The 22871-nt window shown below is 38.8% G+C and overlaps 1 protein-coding gene across 2 annotated transcripts in view; it reads right to left on the bottom strand.

Moving 5' to 3' along the window:
- Positions 1–18327: 18327 nt before the first annotated feature.
- Positions 18328–22871, bottom strand: part of LOC127647744 (glucagon receptor-like) — a 163998-nt gene continuing 159454 nt past the window's right edge. For both annotated transcript variants that reach the window (XM_052132189.1, XM_052132187.1), the window contains exon 14: positions 18328–22852. In XM_052132189.1, the coding sequence (XP_051988149.1) occupies positions 22454–22852 (399 nt within the window). In that variant the 3' untranslated portion in view covers positions 18328–22453. The remainder of the gene's footprint in view (positions 22853–22871) is intronic.

Below are 22871 nucleotides of genomic sequence, written 5' to 3'. Positions count from 1 at the left end.
CTTCTTCCTCCAAGCAATGAGACTTTTGAACTCTTGATCGCTCACGATACATACAGTGCATCCGGAAAGTATTTTGTTATGTTACAGCCTTATTCCAAAATGGATTAAATTCATCATTTTCCTCAATTCTACAAACAATACCCCATAATGACAACGTGAAAGAAGTTTGTTTGAAATCTTTGCAAATTTATTATAAATAAAAAACTAAATAAATCACATGTACATAAGTATTCACAGCCTATAAATGTTGATGTAGATGTAGAAAGGTTAGGTACACAGTATTGGGTATGAATGTATCCTCATCTCCATTAACACTGTCTTTACTGCCGAACAAATCACATAATATCCCATAATAGCTTAGCTGGGATATGTGAAAACTAATAAATTTCACTGTATATATGCAAAAAACTGTGTGTATAATGTGTGACCAAAATAAAGGATTCTCTAAATAAATAAAGGATTCTAATAAAAAGAAACAATAATATAACTTATGACTGTAGGCTTAATTGTTGCTATATTGCATATAACTGCATATTACTACCTGTTCAAAAAAGTGTAGGCTTGTTCATACCCATCATTTTTGAATCCCTCTTGTGTGTGTGTTTTTGTTGTTTGTTTATAGTTTTACTGTATGCCTATTATTTTAACCTTACCAAAGTTTAAGCCTACTTGCATTGTCTGCTGAGGCTGAAAATTGTTATTAAATGTCTTCCATTGAAATTGCATTAGCCACATCACAGGGTTTACCTCTTAAATGGCTATTTTATGTGTACAATCATTTCAAAATATCATTAATGTGTGGATAAAACACTATAACAATCATATTCAGAGATAAAAATAAGTGTTTTTGATCATGAACAATGCAGTTAAATGGTTTAGATACTAATAGAATAAAATATAAATATGAAAATGCTAAATGTAAATATCTGTCCTGCTCAACAGATTGCAGCAGCAGTAGTTTTCTTTATACTTCTATATTTGTCTTTTGGAAGGGTATATAGAACCAGTGCTGTTTTTATTGTTGTTTTTCTGAATTGGAAAAAATAACAGCTTTTTGTCTTGTTTTTTGTCATTAAAAAACCTAATCTAGCGAATATTTCTCCATGTATTTATGATGAAGCCATGCTCACTTACTAGATTCTAGTTTCATTCTAGCACTGAATGTTGAGAAGGAGAAAACGCCCCCATTTCACTGTCTCCGACCTCTGCATACAACAGTTGCATTTCATATGACGTTAGGAATATTTTCAAAAAGGTATGCAGTAAAATGGCTCCAGGTCCAAATGGATTATGTGCATGTCGTTTGAAGACAAGTGCAGAAGAGCTGACACTATGGGGTCCCATTATTCAGAAATCTATAAATACATATATAGCACCAGAGACTAAACAAGTGCAGACTAAACAAGCATAAGCACTCATTTCTGCCTATGGCTATTAACATCTTGAACAAATTCGAGGAATAATTACTATGTGTTGTGTTATATGTGGTGGAGGGAGAATTAATTGTACACAGTGGGGATATGAGTTGTATCATGGATTTATGTTACATGTGACGTTTGCACACATTTTTTGTAACTTGTGGGTCTAAGAAGAATTTCCCAGCAATGGGACAAATAAAGTATAATCAATCAATTTCACCCTCTAGTGGCAATCATGTTTAATGTTTAATTTGCTTGTTATGGATCATTTTTGTTACAAGGGAGAAGATATATGTGGATCGTGATGTCCGAGCATTCTCCTGCCCCGGTGTGCAGCTAAAGTTTCCTCACTGAAAAGAGAAGATTTTATATCAATCCATCCATCCATCCATCCATCCATCCATCCATCCATCCATCCATTCTTCCATCCATCCATCCATCCACCCATCCACCCATCCACCCATCCATCCATTCTTCCATCCATCCATCCATCCATCCATCCATCCATCCAAGTTCAGCTGCTAAGAAGATACAGTACCTAACTTATTTGGATATTGGATCACAGTGAAGATTTCATAAGCTCAGGCCTCTCATCACACACATCATGCCAACTGGATGAGTCAAAATTAAAAATGTATTATTCATGTCATAAGTCATTGTATTAACCATCACTGCAGTGATAATGATCAATAATGCACGGCACGGCATGTCAGACCGCTTATGGTATTACCTCACACTGTGAGCAGTCATTGACATTTCTCCAAAGACCTGAAGATCCGGTTACAATCAGACCAATTAACAACGATCCACAAACAGAACAAACTCAGCCCACTTACTTTATCAACATGAGTGTAAGGCAGTTTAAATTAGAGAGAGAGGTTTAATAGCTTCTGTGTAAGAAGTAATCACATCATGAATTCGTCCATTAAGCTCTAATGGAGCCGCTAACAACCTGAGAGAAAGCAATGGTCCCATTATGAGGAATATTTATAGCTGATATAAAATTGCCCCTCTATCATTGTCATTATGACGTCTGGCAATTATGTCTACACATCATGAACATAAAGAAATAAAAGAAATTGCACTTACTCCTCCATTTTTAATATTGTCTGATGGAGAGCACGATTGGTCATATTTAGGCTTTCCCTATCTGCCACTCACTCAACGTTGTGTCGATGAAGTGACACTAGGTGTCACTCTTGGGAGCCCGAGACATCTCTGATATTTGCTAAAAAGGCCAATGGGAATTGGCAAGTGGTATTTGCATACCACTCCCCCGAACATACGGGTATAAAGGAGGAGCGTGCATAACGCGTGCAGAAGATTTTGTCTTCGGAGCTGAGCGGTTGACACGGAGACATCCTTCGTGGATGCGTCATGTCCGCCTCCACCGGGTAAATCCCAACTGACCTCCCATTCCCCAGCACGCTCGTTTGTTCTGGGTAGGCTTCCGGATGAGTGTGCAGGCACGTCTCAGGGCAAGTTCGACCTCTTGGTCGGTGCCCGTGAAGTTGATGAGCTTTCGAGCACAGCATCGGAGAGCGGTCTCGTCCAGTCAGATGCGGAAACCTCCGCTGGGCTTCCCCCTTCGGGCATGGTCGCCCAGTCACAGGCGGATGTGGAGATGACGGACATGCTTTCCCGGGCAGGGAAACTCACAGCCATGCACAGCCAGTGCATGAAGAGCTGACAAGTTTGACAAGCTCCCCCGCTTTCACTACCCTCGATGGTGGGGCAGCCAGGGGCTACTCGGCAATGCCCCCAGAGGATAAGGTGCTCACGGTGCACCTATACCAGCAGAGTTATGCCACCTGGCATGGGAAGCTCCAATCCAGAGCCTGTAGGCCAAGGCCTACGGTGCCGCTGGACCCTTTTTGGGGAGAAAAATGATAAAAGAGGGAAAAGGTGGGACTGGGCTAGCCTGCCCCTATTCTTTCTTTGGGCAGTCGACTTGTCACCGAAGGGATGTTCGAAGCTCATAACAGCACCAGGGGAGGTTACGTGTCGGCCTGGTGCACTAGCTACGAGGCCCACAGTAGTCTGCCCGTCTTGCACCACCAGTTCACGTAACACAGTCCAGCTAGTTGTGGTGTTTTTATAGGGGACCCCTATTGTCACTTCATCTACACAACTTTGAGTGAGTGACAGATAGGGATCATCCTTGTTACTTTCATAACCTCCTTTCCCTCCTGCCACAACACTGGACTACCCGCTGAAATGGCCGGGAACTTACTCTTGGCTCCTCAGCACAAAACCTGAATGAGCGGTATGCACACCCCTCATTTACCACTCGCCAATTCCCATTGGCCTTTTTATCAAAGATCAGAAATGTCTTGGGCTCAACAGAGTGACCCACTTCACAATGATCTGTCCATCAGCGAACATTATGTGACTTTTTCCTAGAGTAAATTTTTCCACCAGTTTTTTACGTTGCTCCAAACAGAGTATGCTGCCGTGTTATGTTTGGAACACAAAAATACAATTTTGAAGATGAGTTTGTGCAGCTCTTTTCCATATCAAGCTGTCAAGTTCCAAGGACAAAAAACACATTAAAAAGATTCTTCAAACTGAAAGTACAATAATTTTCAAAAACTTTTCATTAACATGTTATTGATGTCTAAATACCACATACAAAGCAGTTTCCTTATTTTACTGTGATATAGTCTGTCAGTTCTAAATGTAATGACATATATGAACACATTTGTGGCTAGTGGTACCAGAGCATTCATGTAAAGTGTACTGTACTGTCCATGTAAGCACCTGTGATTGTGTTCCAAGCAGCATCTGCCCTCAAAAAAAAAACACTTGTAGTGCATGATGAATGGTGTGGAAATGATGTGGGGCCCAACAGATGGGAGGGGCCAATAATAGAACACCTCATTTAGATTGCAGCACTCTCCAGTGAAGTAGTGCTGTTGCCAGGATAGAAGCAGGATTGGCTACTGACAACTGTTACGAAACACAATTTCCCCTACCTCACCACAGCAAACCACTGTGTGTTTCAAGCAATATCAACCATTAATCTTGCCACACAGCGTGAAGAAGACCAGTGTGGTGATATGATAAAAAATGATTCATGGTAGAATTTAAAGCAGCATATGATAACAATGCCCTTATCAGGTCATATTCCAACATCAGTCTCTCACAGTGCACAATGTCAGCTCCACATAGCCTCAACACAATTGTCTTTTCACACTGTGACTCCACAGGAGAGAAAAATAAAAAAATGAGATCTCTTTCAAATTTTTGATTGTTTCTCTTAGATAGCAATATCCAAATTTCAGCCATGCAACTTTATGTGGCACTAGCCGATAGGTTCTTTGACTTGTCATCTGAAAACCAATCGGCTCACTCACATGTGAAATGTTAAGTCAATCTGCTTCCATAGTGTAAGCTGATTGGTCCTCTGACTTGTTATCAGGTAGCCAATCATCTTGAGTCTCTCTCTTTGTCTAACATTTAAATGGCTTAGTTTTGCTGATAAGCTGTTTTTTTGCAGGGTGCTGCAAGACTTTTTGTCTGAAAATGCTATTTGCACAAGTGATTGCTGTGGCTTGTCTTCTATAAGGCCTACTTTTGGCCATGACACATTGAAGCACATCTTTTTAAAAAAGAAATATATATTTTCTCCCCTTTTCTCTCCAATTTGGAATGGCCAATTCCCAATGTGCTCCAAGTCCTTGTGGTGGCGTAGTGACTCGCCTCAATCCGGGTGGTGGAGGACGAATCTCAGTTGCCTCCACGTCTGAGAGCGTCAATCTGTGCATTTTATCACATGGCTTGTTGAGTGTGTTACTGCAGAGACGTATCGCTAGTGGAGGCCTCATGCTATTCTCTGCAGCATCCACGCACAACTCGCCACTCGCCACCAAGAGCAAACCACATTATAGTGACCATGAGGGGATTACTCCATGTGACTCTGCCCTCATTGCTATTTTAGATCATTAGTTTAAATAAATCCATACATAGGGAGTCTAAGTCACTAGTTAAATAACCTCTGGGTTTTCCTGGCTCAGGTACACATTATAAGCTAGGTCATTAGCCATTTAAGCTATTCGGTTAAGCAGGCCAAGCCTGTGGCCGAGGCACACCTAGCTAGCATAAAATCAGTGCATATAGCTCTTCGAAACAGCAGCAGAACAAAAGTCTTGGCGATAAATCTGCTTGTTTGGCAGATTGTTTGTGATGACTATTTGTGCAGCAGCATGATATACATGCTTGATGCTGCATGTCTTGCATTTTGTCAATATGTGCAACAGCTGCGTGTGTCCACATTCTAAATCAGTATGTCTGTGTATTTTCTAGCAGTAGCAAGTCTCTGCACATGCTCTTCAGCAGCAGCATCAGTGTAGAAAATCTAGTCTGCCAAGATCAATATCCTATATGTCATACTCACATGAACGTGCTAAATCTTCTTGAGAGTTCTCATGACTAAAATGAGACTAAAAGAGATCAAATGGAAACTTGCTTAATGGGAAAGTTCACCCCAAAATTTAAATTCTCATAATTTACTCATGCCATTTGGACCTTCAACGTTCTGGTCACCATTTACTTGCATTGTGAGGACCAACAGAGCTGAGATATTCTTCTAAATATCATATTTTGTGTTCAGCCGAAGAAAGAAAGTCATAGTCACAAATCCCATTTTAATGGACTTGTCACGGACTAGGATGCATTTTTACTCTGACTTAACACGGAGACGAGCCAACCAATACGCTTGAATGTTACTACAGAGACTACCGTATAACATTGAATATTACTACTGTATTGCATAGAAACTAAACAAGGCAGTTTTACATGACACGGGACCTGACAACTGATAAAATTGCATGTGACGTTTATGCAGCCAAGACGGTGCTTGCATTGCGGTTTCATCAAGATTAAAACTTAAAATCAAGAACTTCATTTTGAGTCAAGTCACCCACATCATGTCTCTCACAGTTTACTTTAAACAACATATTGAAATAAAAATACGTAAAAATAGTATTAATATTGGATATTAAGTCTTTTTAGGAATATAGTTTCTACACATGTAGGTTTCTGTAGTCTCTTGTGGTCCATGAAGTGATGTCAGCTTGAATTGGTCCATAATGGCTTGATGAATTACTGAGTAACTTTTAAATAGTCGTGGTAAAAACTACAGCATTATTACGAAAGCAGACAGCAGCTCTAAACAGATAAACAGCACCTATTTATTATTGATTGACTATTTTCAAAGCATTGATAAGCTGCTTAAAATACATTCTTTTACAGCATTTGTCCATTATTCACAACATTCAACCATGCACAATAAAATATATGGATATTATGGGCAGTGAAATGTTTTATTTTAATTTAATTATAGACTATAAAATAAATGTATTATTCGATGACTGAGTTTGTGTATGAAGCTAAACTTCATATTACGAGATTAATTTAGTTGGTTATGATGTTTTTATTTTAAATGTTTATTTTAATTTTATTGTAAACCACCAGGTAACTTATGCACATCTTTTTTTAAATTTCTTTTTATATCTGACACTTTTGAAGGACAATTCTGTGAAATTTATGACTCTATGAAAATTATTATTCTCCATGTTTTTGTAGTTAAAGAAGAGCTCTATAAATTTTCTGTTGTTGGTATTTAAAGATTTCAGACTAATTTCAGACCAATGCGGCAGCCGCTCAAGCAAATATCAAATTATGATTTTTTTTTGCCAGCTGTTGCGAGAAACACAGACATATCAAGGATTTAGGTACATGAGCAGCACTCGGAACAGCCCTGCATTGTGCGTTTTCCTGCATATTATCTAGAAAATCATGTCCGTGACGACATGCCCATAATATTATCAGTGGGATTTTCCAGTGTTTTTGGATGTAGCATTTGAAGTCAAATCATGAGACGTAACTTCTCAGCGAGTGCTAATTACTAATGTGTTGACTCATTTGTACAGTATGTATTTCCCAAATCAGTTGGCAGATAGAGAAAAAAGATTTAAAAATAAATCTCAGTTTAGACTATTATTTCCTTAGGTAGGGATCATTTTAAATAAAACTAAATTAATTGATTTGACGAATTCAAAATTATGTAAAAATAAGCCAAATTAAAATTTGAAACAATAATAACTTTGGTTGTAATGACTAACGCAGCTTTCACTTTCTTTAGTCTGTGTTTGAGTGGAGGGAAAAAGCAACAAATAATTGAAATGTCATCAGAACACAATCAGAATTGTGCTGAAGGACAGTTTTGTCTTCATACACTTAAAGCACAAGCTTTCATTCTGAAACCACCCTGAAGTCTGTTCAGCAGGAAACTAATAATAAAATATATATATGAAAGGCAACAGAGGTGTTTTTGTTATATTTGTATTGACAAACAGTTTTTCTTAGTTGTGAAGTTTAAAATAAGCTTAAAATATTGATGTTGAGTTTACGGTTACAATTTTAATTCAGATTCATGAACAGATTTATTTGGACTTGACTCGGTGTTAGAAATAAAAGTCTTCTAAACGATAGCAGTGCCTTTTTCTCCGTCGTTTATTGAGTCGTGAATCAACACAAAGCATTGAACCAACGTTGGGGAGCAAAATAAAGAATAGAAAAGCTCGCCCTTCTAAAGTCTTGCATTCAAGGATATAGTGTGAAACTAAGAGGGAGGTTTACAGTACTATCCAATGAGAACACGCATTACATCATACAGATATCACAGATAACGATTCCATATGACAAAGGCTCCTTCGAATCCTAAGGATCCTTCGGACCTCTGTCATACACATTCATACAATATACACAAACATACAGAAAGAAAGAAATAAGGAGAGGAGGGGCTCTTACACTCCAAGTTAATATGAAACAGATGTTTGATAATGTATTTGGAATGGAATGTCCCAACACAGCATTTTCTATCTTGGACAGACCTGAGATATACCTATTTCTGACAGTGGCCCCTTTGATAATGACAGTTATAATATAACATAATTATCACATTACATGATTCTCAGTATGTCCTTTATTACAGAATAATACATGAAACATATTTCAATCAAACATTTCTTTCAAAATCATTAGTACTTGATAGTTCTGTTTGCTAAGGCGTATTTGAGAGAATACAAAAGTATTCATAGAACGATAAATCAACATCCTAATGAATGGAATAATACAGCAAACAATAAATGAAAGGATTAACTGTATAACTCCAATTGGTATTAAAGAAGATACAAGTAATTGTTTCCAACTTGTAATCCAATCTCCAAACCCACAATCTATCATTAATTTGTCTTCTCTGTAATTCATCAACAATTTTTTCATAATATTTATACCATCTATGATATGACCATCTTCATCATTTTCTGGTATATATGTACAAACATAACAGTCACTCTTTTGCATTAGTAATTGTAACAAACATAGGCCAAATAATAACATAAGTAAAATGCATACAGCAATCGATATAATGGAAGACATCCAGGGTGTGAACCACACAAACACATTGGAAAATGTCCCCATATTCCCTGACGTTATCAGCTAATTCTTTATTCAACTTATCCCTTTCCTTTCATACCTTCATGAATTCACCATCATCATCATCAATGTGACCCAGGATGTATGTATAGCATTTGTCACCAAATATTTTACATATTCCTCCTCCATCTTTAGCCAAGAATTAATCCAAACATTTAATACCTCTTGGCTGTCCAACACCGTAAATATACTTCAGGGTCACTTGAGGCATCACATTTTATGTACCTTCGTTTCTGGGTGTTTACCCATACCCTCGTAACAAAAACATCTTTCTTTAACATTACCATAAAACATAAACCATCATACATTATTTCTAGTAATTGGAATTACTCTTGTGACTCCTTGCTGTTGTTTTGATACTGAACAGGCATATGCAAGCACAAACACCTGCCATATGCAGAGTGTCAGTAGAAATGTTTTCATGTTGATTGTTCCAGGTTCCTCCTCAGGTCCTCCTAATTCAAAGATTCCGGTTGGGCACTGGCGCTGAGTGTTCAGCTCCTCCAGTGCTTTCACCATTCACCTTGAATCAGTAAGGCCTTCCTCTGGAGCAAGCTTCACGCGGCTTGCGTGGATCCACTGTGGTTGAAGATCAGTCAGCACACCTGTTCCGGTCACCGGCAGTACAGTAGTTGGGCCCACTTTGGTTCACCTAACTTTGTTGGTTTCAGATACTTCAACAGAACCTGCTGATTCGGAACAAATGAGTAGAGCTTTCTGCAGGCAGAGAGAGAGAGATATCATCATTTATGCCATTTAATATTTTAATAAGGGAATCCACATAATCCGCAATGATCACCTCCGTGTCACCTGTGGAAAGATTGCCAGCACGACCTCTGACCCAAGGGGTCAGGAAAGGTCTACCCATGAGAATTTCAAAGGAAGACATTTTGTAGTGGCTGACGGAGATATTCTCATTTCAGTCAGTACGGCAGGCAATAAATCAACCCAATTTCTGCCCGTATCTAAGCACGCTTTATTAAGACGTTCTTTTATCATTTTATTCAAACGTTCCACGTTTGATGAAGACTGAGGATGATACGGGATATGAAAATGCCAATTAATACTAAGTTCTTTAGCTAATAATTGTGTTACTTTAGAAGCAAATGGAGTTCCATTGTCGCTTGCTATAACAGTTGGAATACCGAAACGCGGTATAATTTCTTTGGCAAGAACCTTCACTACTGTCTTTGCGTCTTCTTTTCCACACGGAAAAACCTCAGGCCACTTAGTAAATCGATCTATAATCACGAGCAAATACTTGTGATTTCCACATGGAGGCATGTGTGTCAAATCGATCTGTAAATATTGGAAAGGAAGTTCAGGATGCGGTAAAGCATCATGGCTGATTGCCTTGTGCCTGTTTGTTTGCGCACACACCAGGCAAGCATCCAATATCAACAAAGTATTTCTTCGAACGTTCGCAATGCAGTATGATTGATTCAAATTTTGTATCACTTTCTCTTTTGACACGTGTGATACACCATGATAATGTCTACACAGCATTACAACAGTAGATGCTGGTAGCGCGATTCTACCTTGTTTATCTCTTAAAATACCAACTTGATCTGGTTTTACTTCATTGGCTGCCCAATGAGTCAAATCATGTTGAGTAGGATTCGCTTGTAAGATTTTAACATCCAAATCATTAATCAACGATGAATTCATCATCGGCACTTCATTGTTTTGTTCATTTACATGCGGACTACGTATTGCTTCTTTTGCTGCCCATTTCGCTACTTCGTCCGCAAATCTGTTACCTTTGGCCTTGTCAGATTCACCTGTTTTATGACCAGCTACTTTAATTACAGCAAGCTTCGATGGTTGCTGTGCTGCACTAATCAGCTCGGCCACAATGTTATGATGCGAAATAGGTTTTCCTTCGGAGGTTTTGAAATTTCTTTCCTCCCACAATTTAGCAAAATCATGGACTACGCCATACGCATATTTGGAGTCAGTATATATGTTGATACACTGACCTTTTGCCAATTGACAAGCTCTTGTTAAAGCAATCAGTTCTGCGACTTGTGCTGATTTATGTGGCAGTGAATACGCTTCAATTACTTTATTAGGCAATTCAACAATAGCATAACCACACAAATATGTACTGTCGTTTGGCTTAAAGCAGGATCCATCAATATACCAATGGATTCCCTCCTCCAGGACAGACGTGGAAACATCTGGCCTGCAAGCAGTCGAAATTTGGATCCTGTTCAGGCAGTCGTGGTCGTCGCTCTCAAATTCACCTTGTGTCAGCAACCTATGCAAATGTACAGTAGGGCCATGAATAACAGAAGTTACTTTCAACGTTACATTAGCAGTAGCTAACAATATAGCCTCATAGCCGGAATGGCGTTGGGCAGTCATGTGTTGAGTCGAAATATTATGCATAATGGCTCCTACCTGATGAGAAACATGTACAATGAGAGGATGTGACAAAACAACCTTTTCAGCATCCTGTATCATGATTGCTGTGGCAGCCACTGCACGCAAACAAACCGGAAGTCCCTTAGCGACCGAATCAAGGGTCTTAGATAAATAAGCTATTGGACGGAAAGTGCCCCCATGCTCTTGGGCCAGGATTGCTGCGGCTGTGCCACCACTTTCGTACACGTATAGATGAAAGTCTTGTGTGTAACAGGGTAGGCCAAGGGCAGGCGGCCTTAAGAGTGATGCTTGCAAATGTTTGAATGCTTGATTCATCTCACTTGTCCATGTAATATCGTCTTTGTCACCCAGCGTAGCTTCTCGCAGGATTTTGTCATACATGGAGCAATTAGGCACCCACAGGCGGCAGTAATTGACCAGTCCCAGAAAGCTTTGCATTTGCTTCCGTGTGGATGGATACTTATATGTAGCGATGGCTTTGATCCTGTCCGCAGACAGACGAACTTGGCCTTGTGACAGTTCATGTCCAAGGTAATTGACTTTTCTCTGCACCCATTGAAGTTTGTCTTTAGATGCCTTGAAACCAGCGTCAGCCATAACATTGCAAACAATCTTTGTGGCAGCAGCACACATGTCCTCAGAGGCACCAGTGACCAGCAGGCAGGTGTCTGGAGGGAGTTTGACATCTTTCAGTGTATCGTGCACTACAGCGGAGAAAACAGCCGGAGAATCTCTGAACCCTTGAGGGAGACGTGTCCAACTGTATTGACAATTCTGAAAACAAAATGCAAACAGTGGCTGAGTATCACGATGAACAGGAATACTGAAAAATGCGGAGCTTAAATCAATAACAGAATAAAATTTATGTTCTGAAGGAATAGAATTAATTATAGCCTGAACTTCTGGTACAATAGGAGCAAGTGGTTTGATCAAATCATTAATTTTTCTCAGGTCTTGCGTTAAACGCCAAGTACCATTAGCTTTCTTAATTGGATTGATTGGTGTATTATAAGGTGAATGAGTTCGAACCAGAATGCCTTGTTCCAAAAATCGAGCAAGGAGAGGTTTAATTTCCCTCCTCTTTTTCCTTTGAAAGTGGGTATTGTTTATGAAACACAGGCCTAGTATTTATCAAATTCGCCCTGTAGGGCTGGATATCTATTAACCCTACGTCATCCTTGTGTTCCGCCCACAATTGAGGGTTGACTCCCGAAATTTCCGGTAACAGCACAGTTGCAGACGAATCTTCAACAAGAGCACTTCCTGTGTCGGTGGTAATGGAAAAAACTGAAGGAAACAGAAGTGTCAAAGAGTTAGAATCAAAATTCAATTTCATACCAAGTTTATGCATGAAGTCTCTACCTAACAGGCAGAATGGTGAATTCGGTATGATTGCAAATGAATGCATTTTAAACAATGTCGGTACATCCTTAGCAGTAATTGGTAAGGCGGGCGTCAATTCGCATTTCACAGGAACATTATTAATCCCTACAGAATTAATTTTCTTTCCTGTGATGGAGCCTAAGTACACATCGGAAGATAACGAGGACACCGAAGCGCCGCTATCGATTAAAAATATGTATGGTTTATGGTCAACATTTAGTTCAAGGAATGGCAAAACATTTGATTTATTTGGATATTGCATCGAAAGTTGTGACAATTCAGACTCTTTTCTCTCGCACCGTCAGGCGCGATTCCATTCAGTTGGATTATCTCCTTGAATCTGTTCCACTCTGTCTGGGGCTAGGAGAAAACGAAGGAGGGTGTTTTCTGTGAGCGTTTACACATCTGGTTTGTATTAAACTGCTGCTATTTTCCTCTCCCCTCAGGCTGTGAGACTGACTGTGCACTGAGATGAGCCCTTTGTCTGCAAGACTTTGCAAGATGCCCTGAGCGACCGCAGCAGTAACATTTAACATGCTTTTTTGTGTGAAAGAACGGATTTTTCTGAGCCGCAGCATCAACCTGTAACAGTATCAGAGTTTTTCCGTTGGAGGAAGCAAAGGCTCCAGCAGAGGAAAGCTCACGTAAACGCTTATCAAGGTCATCAATTGACATCGTTAAAAAATTATTCGTGGTGATAGCTATAACATCAGCCAGAGGCAACGGGTGAACCTTAAATCCTTCTGCAGTTTCCACGAACGGAATTGCAGTCGCAGCCTTCAAATCATGATACAGTTTATTTTTCACGGGCTCACACGCTATAGGAGCCTGAAGATATTCATAACTCGGAGGGAGAGCGGGGGAAGAGAAAGTTTTCCCTTCTCTCAGGCTGTGAGACTGACTGAGTGACGCTCCCACTCTGTCAGACTCTGCTCTGAGATCAGCCCGCGGAGTAGAAAATTTGCGATCTTTATTATTTTTTCCAGCCGCTTTATCTATCTCAGGTCCGCGATCCCAGTACTTTTTCATCATTTCCCAAGTTTTATAGGATTGTTTCATATAATCAAAGTCCCATTCTGGATCACCCCAGTTTCCGTAGATCATGTCTTTCGCTGCAGACATGTCTGTATCAGCTAAAGGATCCTTCGTATGGAAATGGATCTAATTGTATTTTACCCTCTGACCAGCCAGCTAAATTTGATAGATAAGGTTCCGTAAAAAGGCTTGATTATTTCTATCCATAAAATCTTTCGGAGATTCATTAAATAAAGGTGGATTTATTTTATTTCCCATTTCGGAGACCACAAAAATATACACCTATAAACAAAATTCAAATAATCAAATAGAAAACAAAGAAGAAAAATGCTGCAGTGTCATTTGTCAGTAAAGCATTTTAGTCAAAGGAAGCAAAGAACGAAGAGGAATAGAGAAAGAGGAAAAAGGGGGAAAAAAATAATAAACTGTGCATTGATTCACTTCACAAAGCCCAAAAAATTTTATGAAATATCTCACAACAATCCTTCTTACAAAAGTAAAGGATATCACACAACGAAGAAAATTGATCGGATCGTCTTTACGTTCTTCCCGCAGTTTATCAAAAACTTACGGGGAAATCACCTAACAAAAAAGAGGGAATTCAAGTCTCTTTCTTTGTTCTTCCCGTATTTCATTAGAAGTACGAGGGAAACCTTCCCGCATTTATCAAAAATACGAGGAGACCGTACACTACTAACGATAAATAAACTTGATCATGTCCTTTATCGCCCTTCCCGCATTAATTAAACACGAGGAGTCACCAGTCTCTGCTGACCAGTCTCTGGTGACCTATACGGTCTTTCAATAACCCAATACGGCACTATCATAACATTATAATCATATACTTTAAAATTATTTCTCATCAAACAGCAAGAATCAACCCCTCATTTAAAGGAAACTTAGATTCTTACCGTTTGGAGAAATCCCGGAGACGAGCCCCCAATTGTTAGAAATAAAAGTCTTCTAAACTATAGCAGTGCCTTTTTCTACGTCGTTTATTGAGTCGTGAATCAACACAAAGCACTGAACCAATGTTGGGGAGCAAAATAAAGAATAGAAAAGCTCGCCCTTCTAAAGTCTTGCATTCAAGGATATAGTGCGAAACTAAGAGGGAGGTTTACAGTATTATCCAATGAGAACACGCATTACATCATACAGATATCACAGATAACGATTCCATATGACAAAGGCTCCTTCGAATCCTAAGGATCCTTCGGACCTCTGTCATACACATTCATACAATATACACAAACATACAGAAAGAAAGAAATAAGGAGAGGAGGGGGCTCTTACACTCCAAGTTAATATGAAACAGATGTTTGATAATGTATTTGGAATGGAATGTCCCAACACAGCATTTTCTATCTTGGACAGACCTGAGATATACCTATTTCTGACACTCGGACTGTTATGGACTCTGTCTTGAGTCCCACTCGGCCCCTTTTGGACTCAACTCAGACTCGATTGTTACTCAGACCTGACTCCGACTCCACTAAGGTGGACTCGAACCCAACACTATCCCAAACTCAAGATCTCTCAAACTGACAAGATCTGCTCACAAATCGTCCTCCTCAAATTCAATCCAAATAAAATGTATAGCTCTATATCATCAAATCACATTTTTATTGGGTCTTTCCCTAGAGTAATCAGGGCTGCAGTGGGAAAAAATAACATGTGTAAGCCATGAAAAGCCTATAAGAGAAGAATATGGTGAAACGGACAGATTTATGTTGTTAAAAGCAGGACACAAGCTTGGCCAATGGGCTTAAAGAAAAATCAAGTATGCTTCAAAGGGATTCATGTTTCAGGATTATTTACGCTATTTTACTATGTAGCTGCTTTTCCCTGCAATATTAGAACACATGGGCTTCATTTTCCAGGTGCTGATAAATATACAGTATTTGTTAAGGTTGTTGTACTGTGTTGTCTAGCCTGAAAAGCCCTAGTAACCACCCATAACACTCTATCAACATCCTAGGAACCTTCAAGCAATCTAGCAATAAATTAGAACACCTTCCCAATTGTTTAGCAACCATTCAGAACACATTAACAAGCAACTAGCATCCTTTCACAACTCCTTGGCAATCCTAACCCTAGTCTTACTATCTGTAGTAACCACCCATAACACTCTATCAACATCCTAGGAACCTTCAAGAACATCTTTGAAACAATCTAGCAATGAATGAGAACACCTTACCAATTGTTTAGCAACCATTCAGAACACATTAACAAGCAACTAGCATCCTTTCAGAACTCCTTGGCAATCCTAACCCTAGTCATACTATCTGTAGTAACCACCCAGAACACTCTATCAACATCCTAACAACCACTTAGGACACCTTAGAAACCACCTCACAACTGCCTAAAAACCACTGAGAATACATTACAAAGTGCTCAGCAACCATTCAGAACACTGGCAACCAATTAGCAGGTCCATAACAACCACTCAGAACACAACAGAAAATACCTAGCAACCATTATGAATACCTTGGCAGCCGCATAGCAAGGCCCACATTCCTTCAAGCATCAAATTTATCAACAACTGTTCTGCCAAAGGAAACAAACTACACAAGACTTATATAACCTTCAAATGTAAAGTCTCTCTTCAAACTGCACTTTACGCAGTCAACCTTAAACCTTAAGGCAAGGCTTTATCGAGCCAACATTTAATGTTTGCCCTATTAGTAACGCAAATGCCAGGATTAGTTTTTTATGTGGTTTTCAATGGAAAAATGAAATGTAGTGTATGTCTGTGTAACAAAACAGACCCACTCTGCAGCTATTTGTATATCAATAGTGGCAGATAAACTACACACACTTTTTTTTTTACTTGAATTTATTTGTCACCATTTTCATATCAGAATTATTATTATTATTATTAATAATAATAATAAAAAAAGAAAAACATATAAGCACATTTTTTATGAAGTATGGCGGGCTTCTCTGCTCCACTAGTAGTCTGGCCAGCCATGCCATCACCCCATTTACACATTAATAAGCAATACAACACCACAAAAAACAAACAAAACAAAAACCTTGTATGCAGCCATCAATGAACAAAGCTGTCTTTGCTGCAAGCAATGTCACACTACATGGTTGCAGTGTTGGCAGCATCGTTAATTATAATGGGAGAATTCAAGTTTTATTGTGCCACACCAACACAGTGATTAATTATTAAAAAAAAATAAAAAGAGGGAAATTTACACTGAGGTATACACAATACATTCAATCAAAGACACTGCAGCCAGGGCCAAAACAATATCTCTTGTCTCTTGAGCAATATTTTAAATACTGGCATCTTCTGTTTGTTGTTTTTTTTGGCACCAACCAAAGTTAAAGGAATAGTTCACAAGTTCCCATGAGAAAACTATCAATATTTACTCAATTTTACTTAACCCAATGCCTTAAAATACTACATGTTAGGTCAAATTTCCAAACTGCTCTTTTCCATACAATGCAAGAGAATGGTAATTTATACTGCCAAGATGTACACCCTATTTATTAGGCTTTTTAAGGCTTTTTGGAGCTTGACAATATAAATCTTTCTGCCAAAGAGTTAGTGTTTCATTTTGTGGTCGAAAAGACATAAATAACTATTACATTAAGACCTATTGACAGTTATCAATGTATTAAAGTTTGTGATGCTTCAAAAACTGTATACTTTTATTAACCAAATTCACCTCCTGTTACAACTCTTGGCTCTCATACCCCTGGGATATTCATGGCCAGTTTACTCTTAGAGTGTGACTCTTTGGCTCCCAACATTTGTTGAGGGCTTTGGCATTCAAACTCACATTGAAACAGGAGACATACCCATGTACAGTATGCGTAATTAATCTACTTCCATGTATATTCTCATGGCTGGGTAACAATAAATGATACCATTTGTATAATATTTGTTTGAAATAGCCAACAGGGATTGTAGTGTTTTGCAGAGAAGCTCAGATATAGAAGTGACCTTTGATCCCTTGTGGCGATAAATAATTTCCCTTTTTATAAAACAGAGATCCAACTAGATTCTTGCAATGTTTTGCTCTATGTTCTTCATAAAAGTCTTTCACCTGCAATAATAACAGTATTACAAAATAGCCGCCTAACACAGATTTTCACAGAAAGGGAAAGATTGCTCAATTTCTCTTTAAAGCAGATAAACTTTAAACCAGGACCGCAAGGATCCTTTTACTCTCCATGAGCACACACAAGCAAAAAATACACAAATAACACACACCACAAAACAAAGTCATTACAAATCTCAACAGGCATATACTTATATCTACATATTTAACAATTATAAATTAAAATTGTGCAAATTAGCCCACACAGTTATCTGCAATAATCATCATCATCATGATCATCACGTGTTTGACGATACAAAGAATATATTATTAATGTGCATATTTTAAGCACACAAATGCCACAATAATCAGCTGCTCATTGTCATTTGAGGGGAAATGTGTAATTGCCAGCCTGATCTTATGAAAATTACATGACTGTGGTGACATTTTTGCAAAATGATATTTCATGGTCCTCTATAGGTATCGCGACAGTTCCGATGTGAAAAGTGGTGCTAAAACCCTAAACCCTCCCCACCCTAAACCTTAAACCAAAACCAAATGATAGTGTCATAAAAAGCAAATGTGAGATGATAAACTGATGAGTTTTTTAAGGTTATTCCTGTACCAAGCTTTAATCAACAAAACCAACCTCCCAAACCTGTTAAATGAGAAACGCAATTGCTGAAGCTACCACGTAATTACTTGGTACTTCTATGTCACTGGTGGCACCAAACAGAATAGCAAAAAGAACTAGATTTTATTTTCCTTCAATGCAAATAAATGACACACTTCTCCTTTAAACTCCAATGCACAATCATTTCAGTGGTGTGTCTATGTATTTTTATAGCAATTAGTGTGGAATTGTTTCACCTTTCTTCCTCACCGATACTCCATCTTTCAAAGCTCTATGCCAAAGAATTATACTGCCTATCAGGAGACAAGAATGTCTGGTGGATAATTATATGCTTTGACGAGCAACACATGATTCATATCTGACATACAACTTCATTAAGGCATTGACCTCGTTTATGTGGACATCAGAAAGTTGTTTATTGCAAGAAAGCTGCTTAAGACAGGAAAAAGGTGTTCCCATTCTGTTTACATGCACTGTGTAAGCGGTGTACTCGTTAACCCAGTACATGTGCCTCAGTCAGCAAGTCACTTTCTCCAGTGCACATTTCCCCGCAACGCTTTTGTAAATTATGAACTTGACGTCTAAGGAAGACTTTGCCATATTTTGTTTTCCATTGCTTTGCTTTATTTCCAAATGTTCCACAGTTAATGCAAAATTTGTTTAAGTTATGGGAGGGTTGGGGGATTCCCTCTTACATCATGCTATGGTCCGGAATTCCCCCATAGCACTTGAGAGCAAAGGTGGATGGAGTTGATTGTGTGATTTTTCCCTTTCCTACTGTCCTCCCCAGAAATGTTGAATTCATGCAATTTGACTTGTTGATATGATGCAGCAATACATCCGGTGATGTTACTTCAGTTATTTGGTATTTTTAACGCACATGCGCATTCTTCAAAAATATGTAAGAAACCCAGTGTATGCGTTTAAATGACCACATAAACGGCGTTCTCCGGGAGAAACCTAAATGTGTTAAACAGATTATTTTTGAACACGTAAACACCGCAAGGTAAATGGCGTCTGTGTTTATATGATGTTTCAGAATGCTGCTTTCGGCAAAAACCCTGGAATAAACCGTTTTATTAAGTGCATGTAAACAGGGTAATTGACTAAGACCCTTTAAAGCCTTTTACTTATGGGTTTATTTGACATGTTTGAGTATCCCAAGCATGCTTCCTTGAAAGGAGCACATCATCATGATTAATAGTTGCACATTTATGTAACTCTTGCTTGAGCTCCTGTTCAGTGTACAGAATCTGCCTTAAGCAGCTTTCACCTCTGAAGTATGTGTGTGTGACTAATGGATTTTTACAGGACTTGAATTGTATCGTCCTGTATAATCTTTGTGTTTTTGTGATATCTGGATTTATCACCTACAGAAGAAGGCACATGGTCAGTACTGTTTGATCTCTTCTTTCTTGACTTGACAATCAATTTCTAACCTAGTCATGATGTTTTATTTAAACTAAACAAACATCTTTAGGATCCGTTCACACAGGACACATTCTTGCATTCCAATTGTGCTTTATTTTAATTGCCAGATGAATGTCTTTTGCCATAGGGGCACATTTCGTTGTTTTTCAGCAACTTGCACCATGAGCACCACATTTTAAGTATTAAAGTATTAGAAGTTAAAAACAACAGATAAACAACAGGGCTTCCATCCAACTTTTTGTATGCACATTTTGAAATTGTGCATAGGAAATCTGAATGGAAATGCACTGTATGTGAATAAACCAAAAGAAAATTGCTTTAAAGTTTACATGCTAGGATGAGTTGTATTTGATTTTCACATCATTAAAAATGCACATTCAGGTGATGGAAACAGTTTATTTGCATAAAAGATGATGCGTTATAACCATTTGGCAACATGTTTCTGTTCATTTTTAGGATTTCTTCCATTTCAATAGTGTTTCAGTTCTGGTTAGTCAGAAGTGGTTCACCCATAGCTCATCCACACAATCCGCCATTACTGGTCTGAGCGTGGGCAATCCCAGGTACATAGATGCTGGCAGTGTTAAGAATTAATATTATATCCCTTGTTCTTTGAGCTATTGCACTTATTCTGTGATGTCTCCAGGTAGCATTTAATACAAATTTATAATAGCTCTTATTACAGCAAATACAACTCTCCTTGAACCAAGGAGGTTGTTCAACTGCTCTATGACACGAAGTGGGCTCCCTCAATATAATGTTTATAACACAGTTGATGGAAACAGGCAATGTTTCACATTTTCTGATGTCTAATTGTTCAGAAATGTGCATAAAAATGCAAAGCATTTGGATGGAAACCCAGCTAATGCGAGTTTTACAACAAATAATAATGGACCAATCAGGGCTATGTTTCCCAAAAACATTGGAAGCTTAAGTTGATCATTGAGACCATTGGTGGCAATGGTTTCTATGATCTACTTAGGCTTACAATGCTTTTGGGAAACGCAGGCCAGATCAAAATGTGGGCAGGATAAGCAACTCAAATATATTGAATGTGTACATAAGCAATGATGTATGGGTGTTAATGTGCCTATAAACACGCCTTCTGTTCAACAGAGTGCAACAGTCTGCTTCCGGAAGAAAAAATCCCATAATTTTTTTCCATTGGGGAATTCATTTTTAACGATAAATAACAATAACAGTAACTACTTATATCTTTGTATATATCTAAATATTTTGCAAAAAGACTAAAACTAAATATATATTGATTCTATACAAGTAATCAACAACTTTTCTTCCATCATTTTTCATTTTTGATTCACAGTGCTTCATTGTATTGTAGTTCATGCCTTCATTAAAGTCTTTTTGTCAAATCTTTTTAACTTTTTTGCTTTGAATCAAAGTTTGTAATGTTGTGATTCACCTTGGATCTGATTGTTTTGGTTCATAGCATAGATCTTTATGAAATCCCTATGGAAAAAATAAACATCAAGGAATCAAGATGGCAAAAAATTGGGCAGGCACTGTTGCGCTCTATTCCATTGCATTCCATCCAGCTTATCAACGTGTCCTGTGTGAACAACCCCTTACTGTACTCAAAAGTGTCAAAAGTGTTTCCAAAAAGACAACGCTATGAAGAGATGAGTTAGAGAAGATAGCTATGAAGACAAGAACCAGTAGGTTTTGCATCACCCTCAGTCATCGTGACCACGTTTACATGGACACCATAAAGCCGTTTATTGCGAGAAGGCTCGAAATCGGTGTATAGTACAATACAGTAAGCAGGTTTCTCAACAGCAATGTAATTTCCCTGCAACGCTTGTGTAAATAACAAACATGGCATCCAAGGAAGACTTCGCTCTTTCATTCTCCATTGCTTTGCTTAATTTCCAGAAATTCCAGAGCTGTTGCTTTGTTTGTTTCTACCGTGACGAGCAGCAGAATTGTGTTGTTGGGTTTTTTCCTATGACTCTTTTGGTCTGTTCATGCACATTCATACTCCTCAAAAACCTGTAATAGCGCCTCTAAAGCGTTTACATAACCACAATAACCCTGGTGTGTTAAACAGCTTTCTCTTAATCCCTTAAACAGCGTAAGGAAATTGGCATTCTTGTTTAAATGATGTTTCAGAACGTGCATGTAAACGTGGTCAGTCTCTGGAATGCATAAACCAGTTCATTTAAATTCAGTTCAGTGTGTCTGTTATATTCCATCCATTTCAAGATATTGGAGATGTTTGGTCATAATGGTTCCTTTTGGTCCCTTGCATGATTTTCTGTTGTTTTGGTGTGTGAATTTGTCCAGACGGGTCTCATGTATTGAACCACCAACACGATACATAGATATACCAGACTAGAAGTAAGACTCATAAAATTTTAAGCATGTACAATTGTGCAATTCCTTAAGATATGTCCACGTTCTACACTTTACTGATCCTTCATAAGGTCCACCATGAGTTACCATCATCAGATGTCCATCATGAGTTGCCTGCTGATCTTCAGAGAGGGCAGGTGATCTCACACACTCTCACAAACTCATATACACACCTCTCGCTCCAGCTAGGACAAGGGGTTCTAGCATCTCATCCTGAAAAAGTGAGAGGAATCGAGTTAAGGTCTGTTGCTGAAACATGTCTCTTCCAGATCACAGGTTGCTTTCTCAACATTGTCCTGTGGAACACTATAATGTAGTGTCATGTCCGCTACCACTGTATCCTCAGTAAGTGAACTGCAGGTGGAGCCATCTTGTGGCGTGGAGGTGAACCGCAGGCATCCCTGCCCAGCTACTATCCCATTTTGGCTGCTGGACACCAACATCTGCTTCTCTTCTGGACTGCAGAGCGTCGAGGTTGTGGTGGCGATATCGGGCAAACTGGGTAGATTGGGTGGATGGACCATGATGCTGCCACTCTTCATCTGCAGGGTCTGGCTGTAAGTGTGGCGGTACTCTTCCTCAATGTCCCTCCCAAGCTTCCAGCGTCTCCACTTCTTCAGGATCTCAGACTGAACCTGAACAATCAGGAAGACA

The sequence above is a fragment of the Xyrauchen texanus genome, chromosome 8, assembly GCF_025860055.1.
Source record: "Xyrauchen texanus isolate HMW12.3.18 chromosome 8, RBS_HiC_50CHRs, whole genome shotgun sequence".
Taxonomy (NCBI): Eukaryota; Metazoa; Chordata; class Actinopteri; order Cypriniformes; family Catostomidae; genus Xyrauchen; species Xyrauchen texanus.
This window is presented reverse-complemented; position numbering and strand designations above follow the sequence as displayed.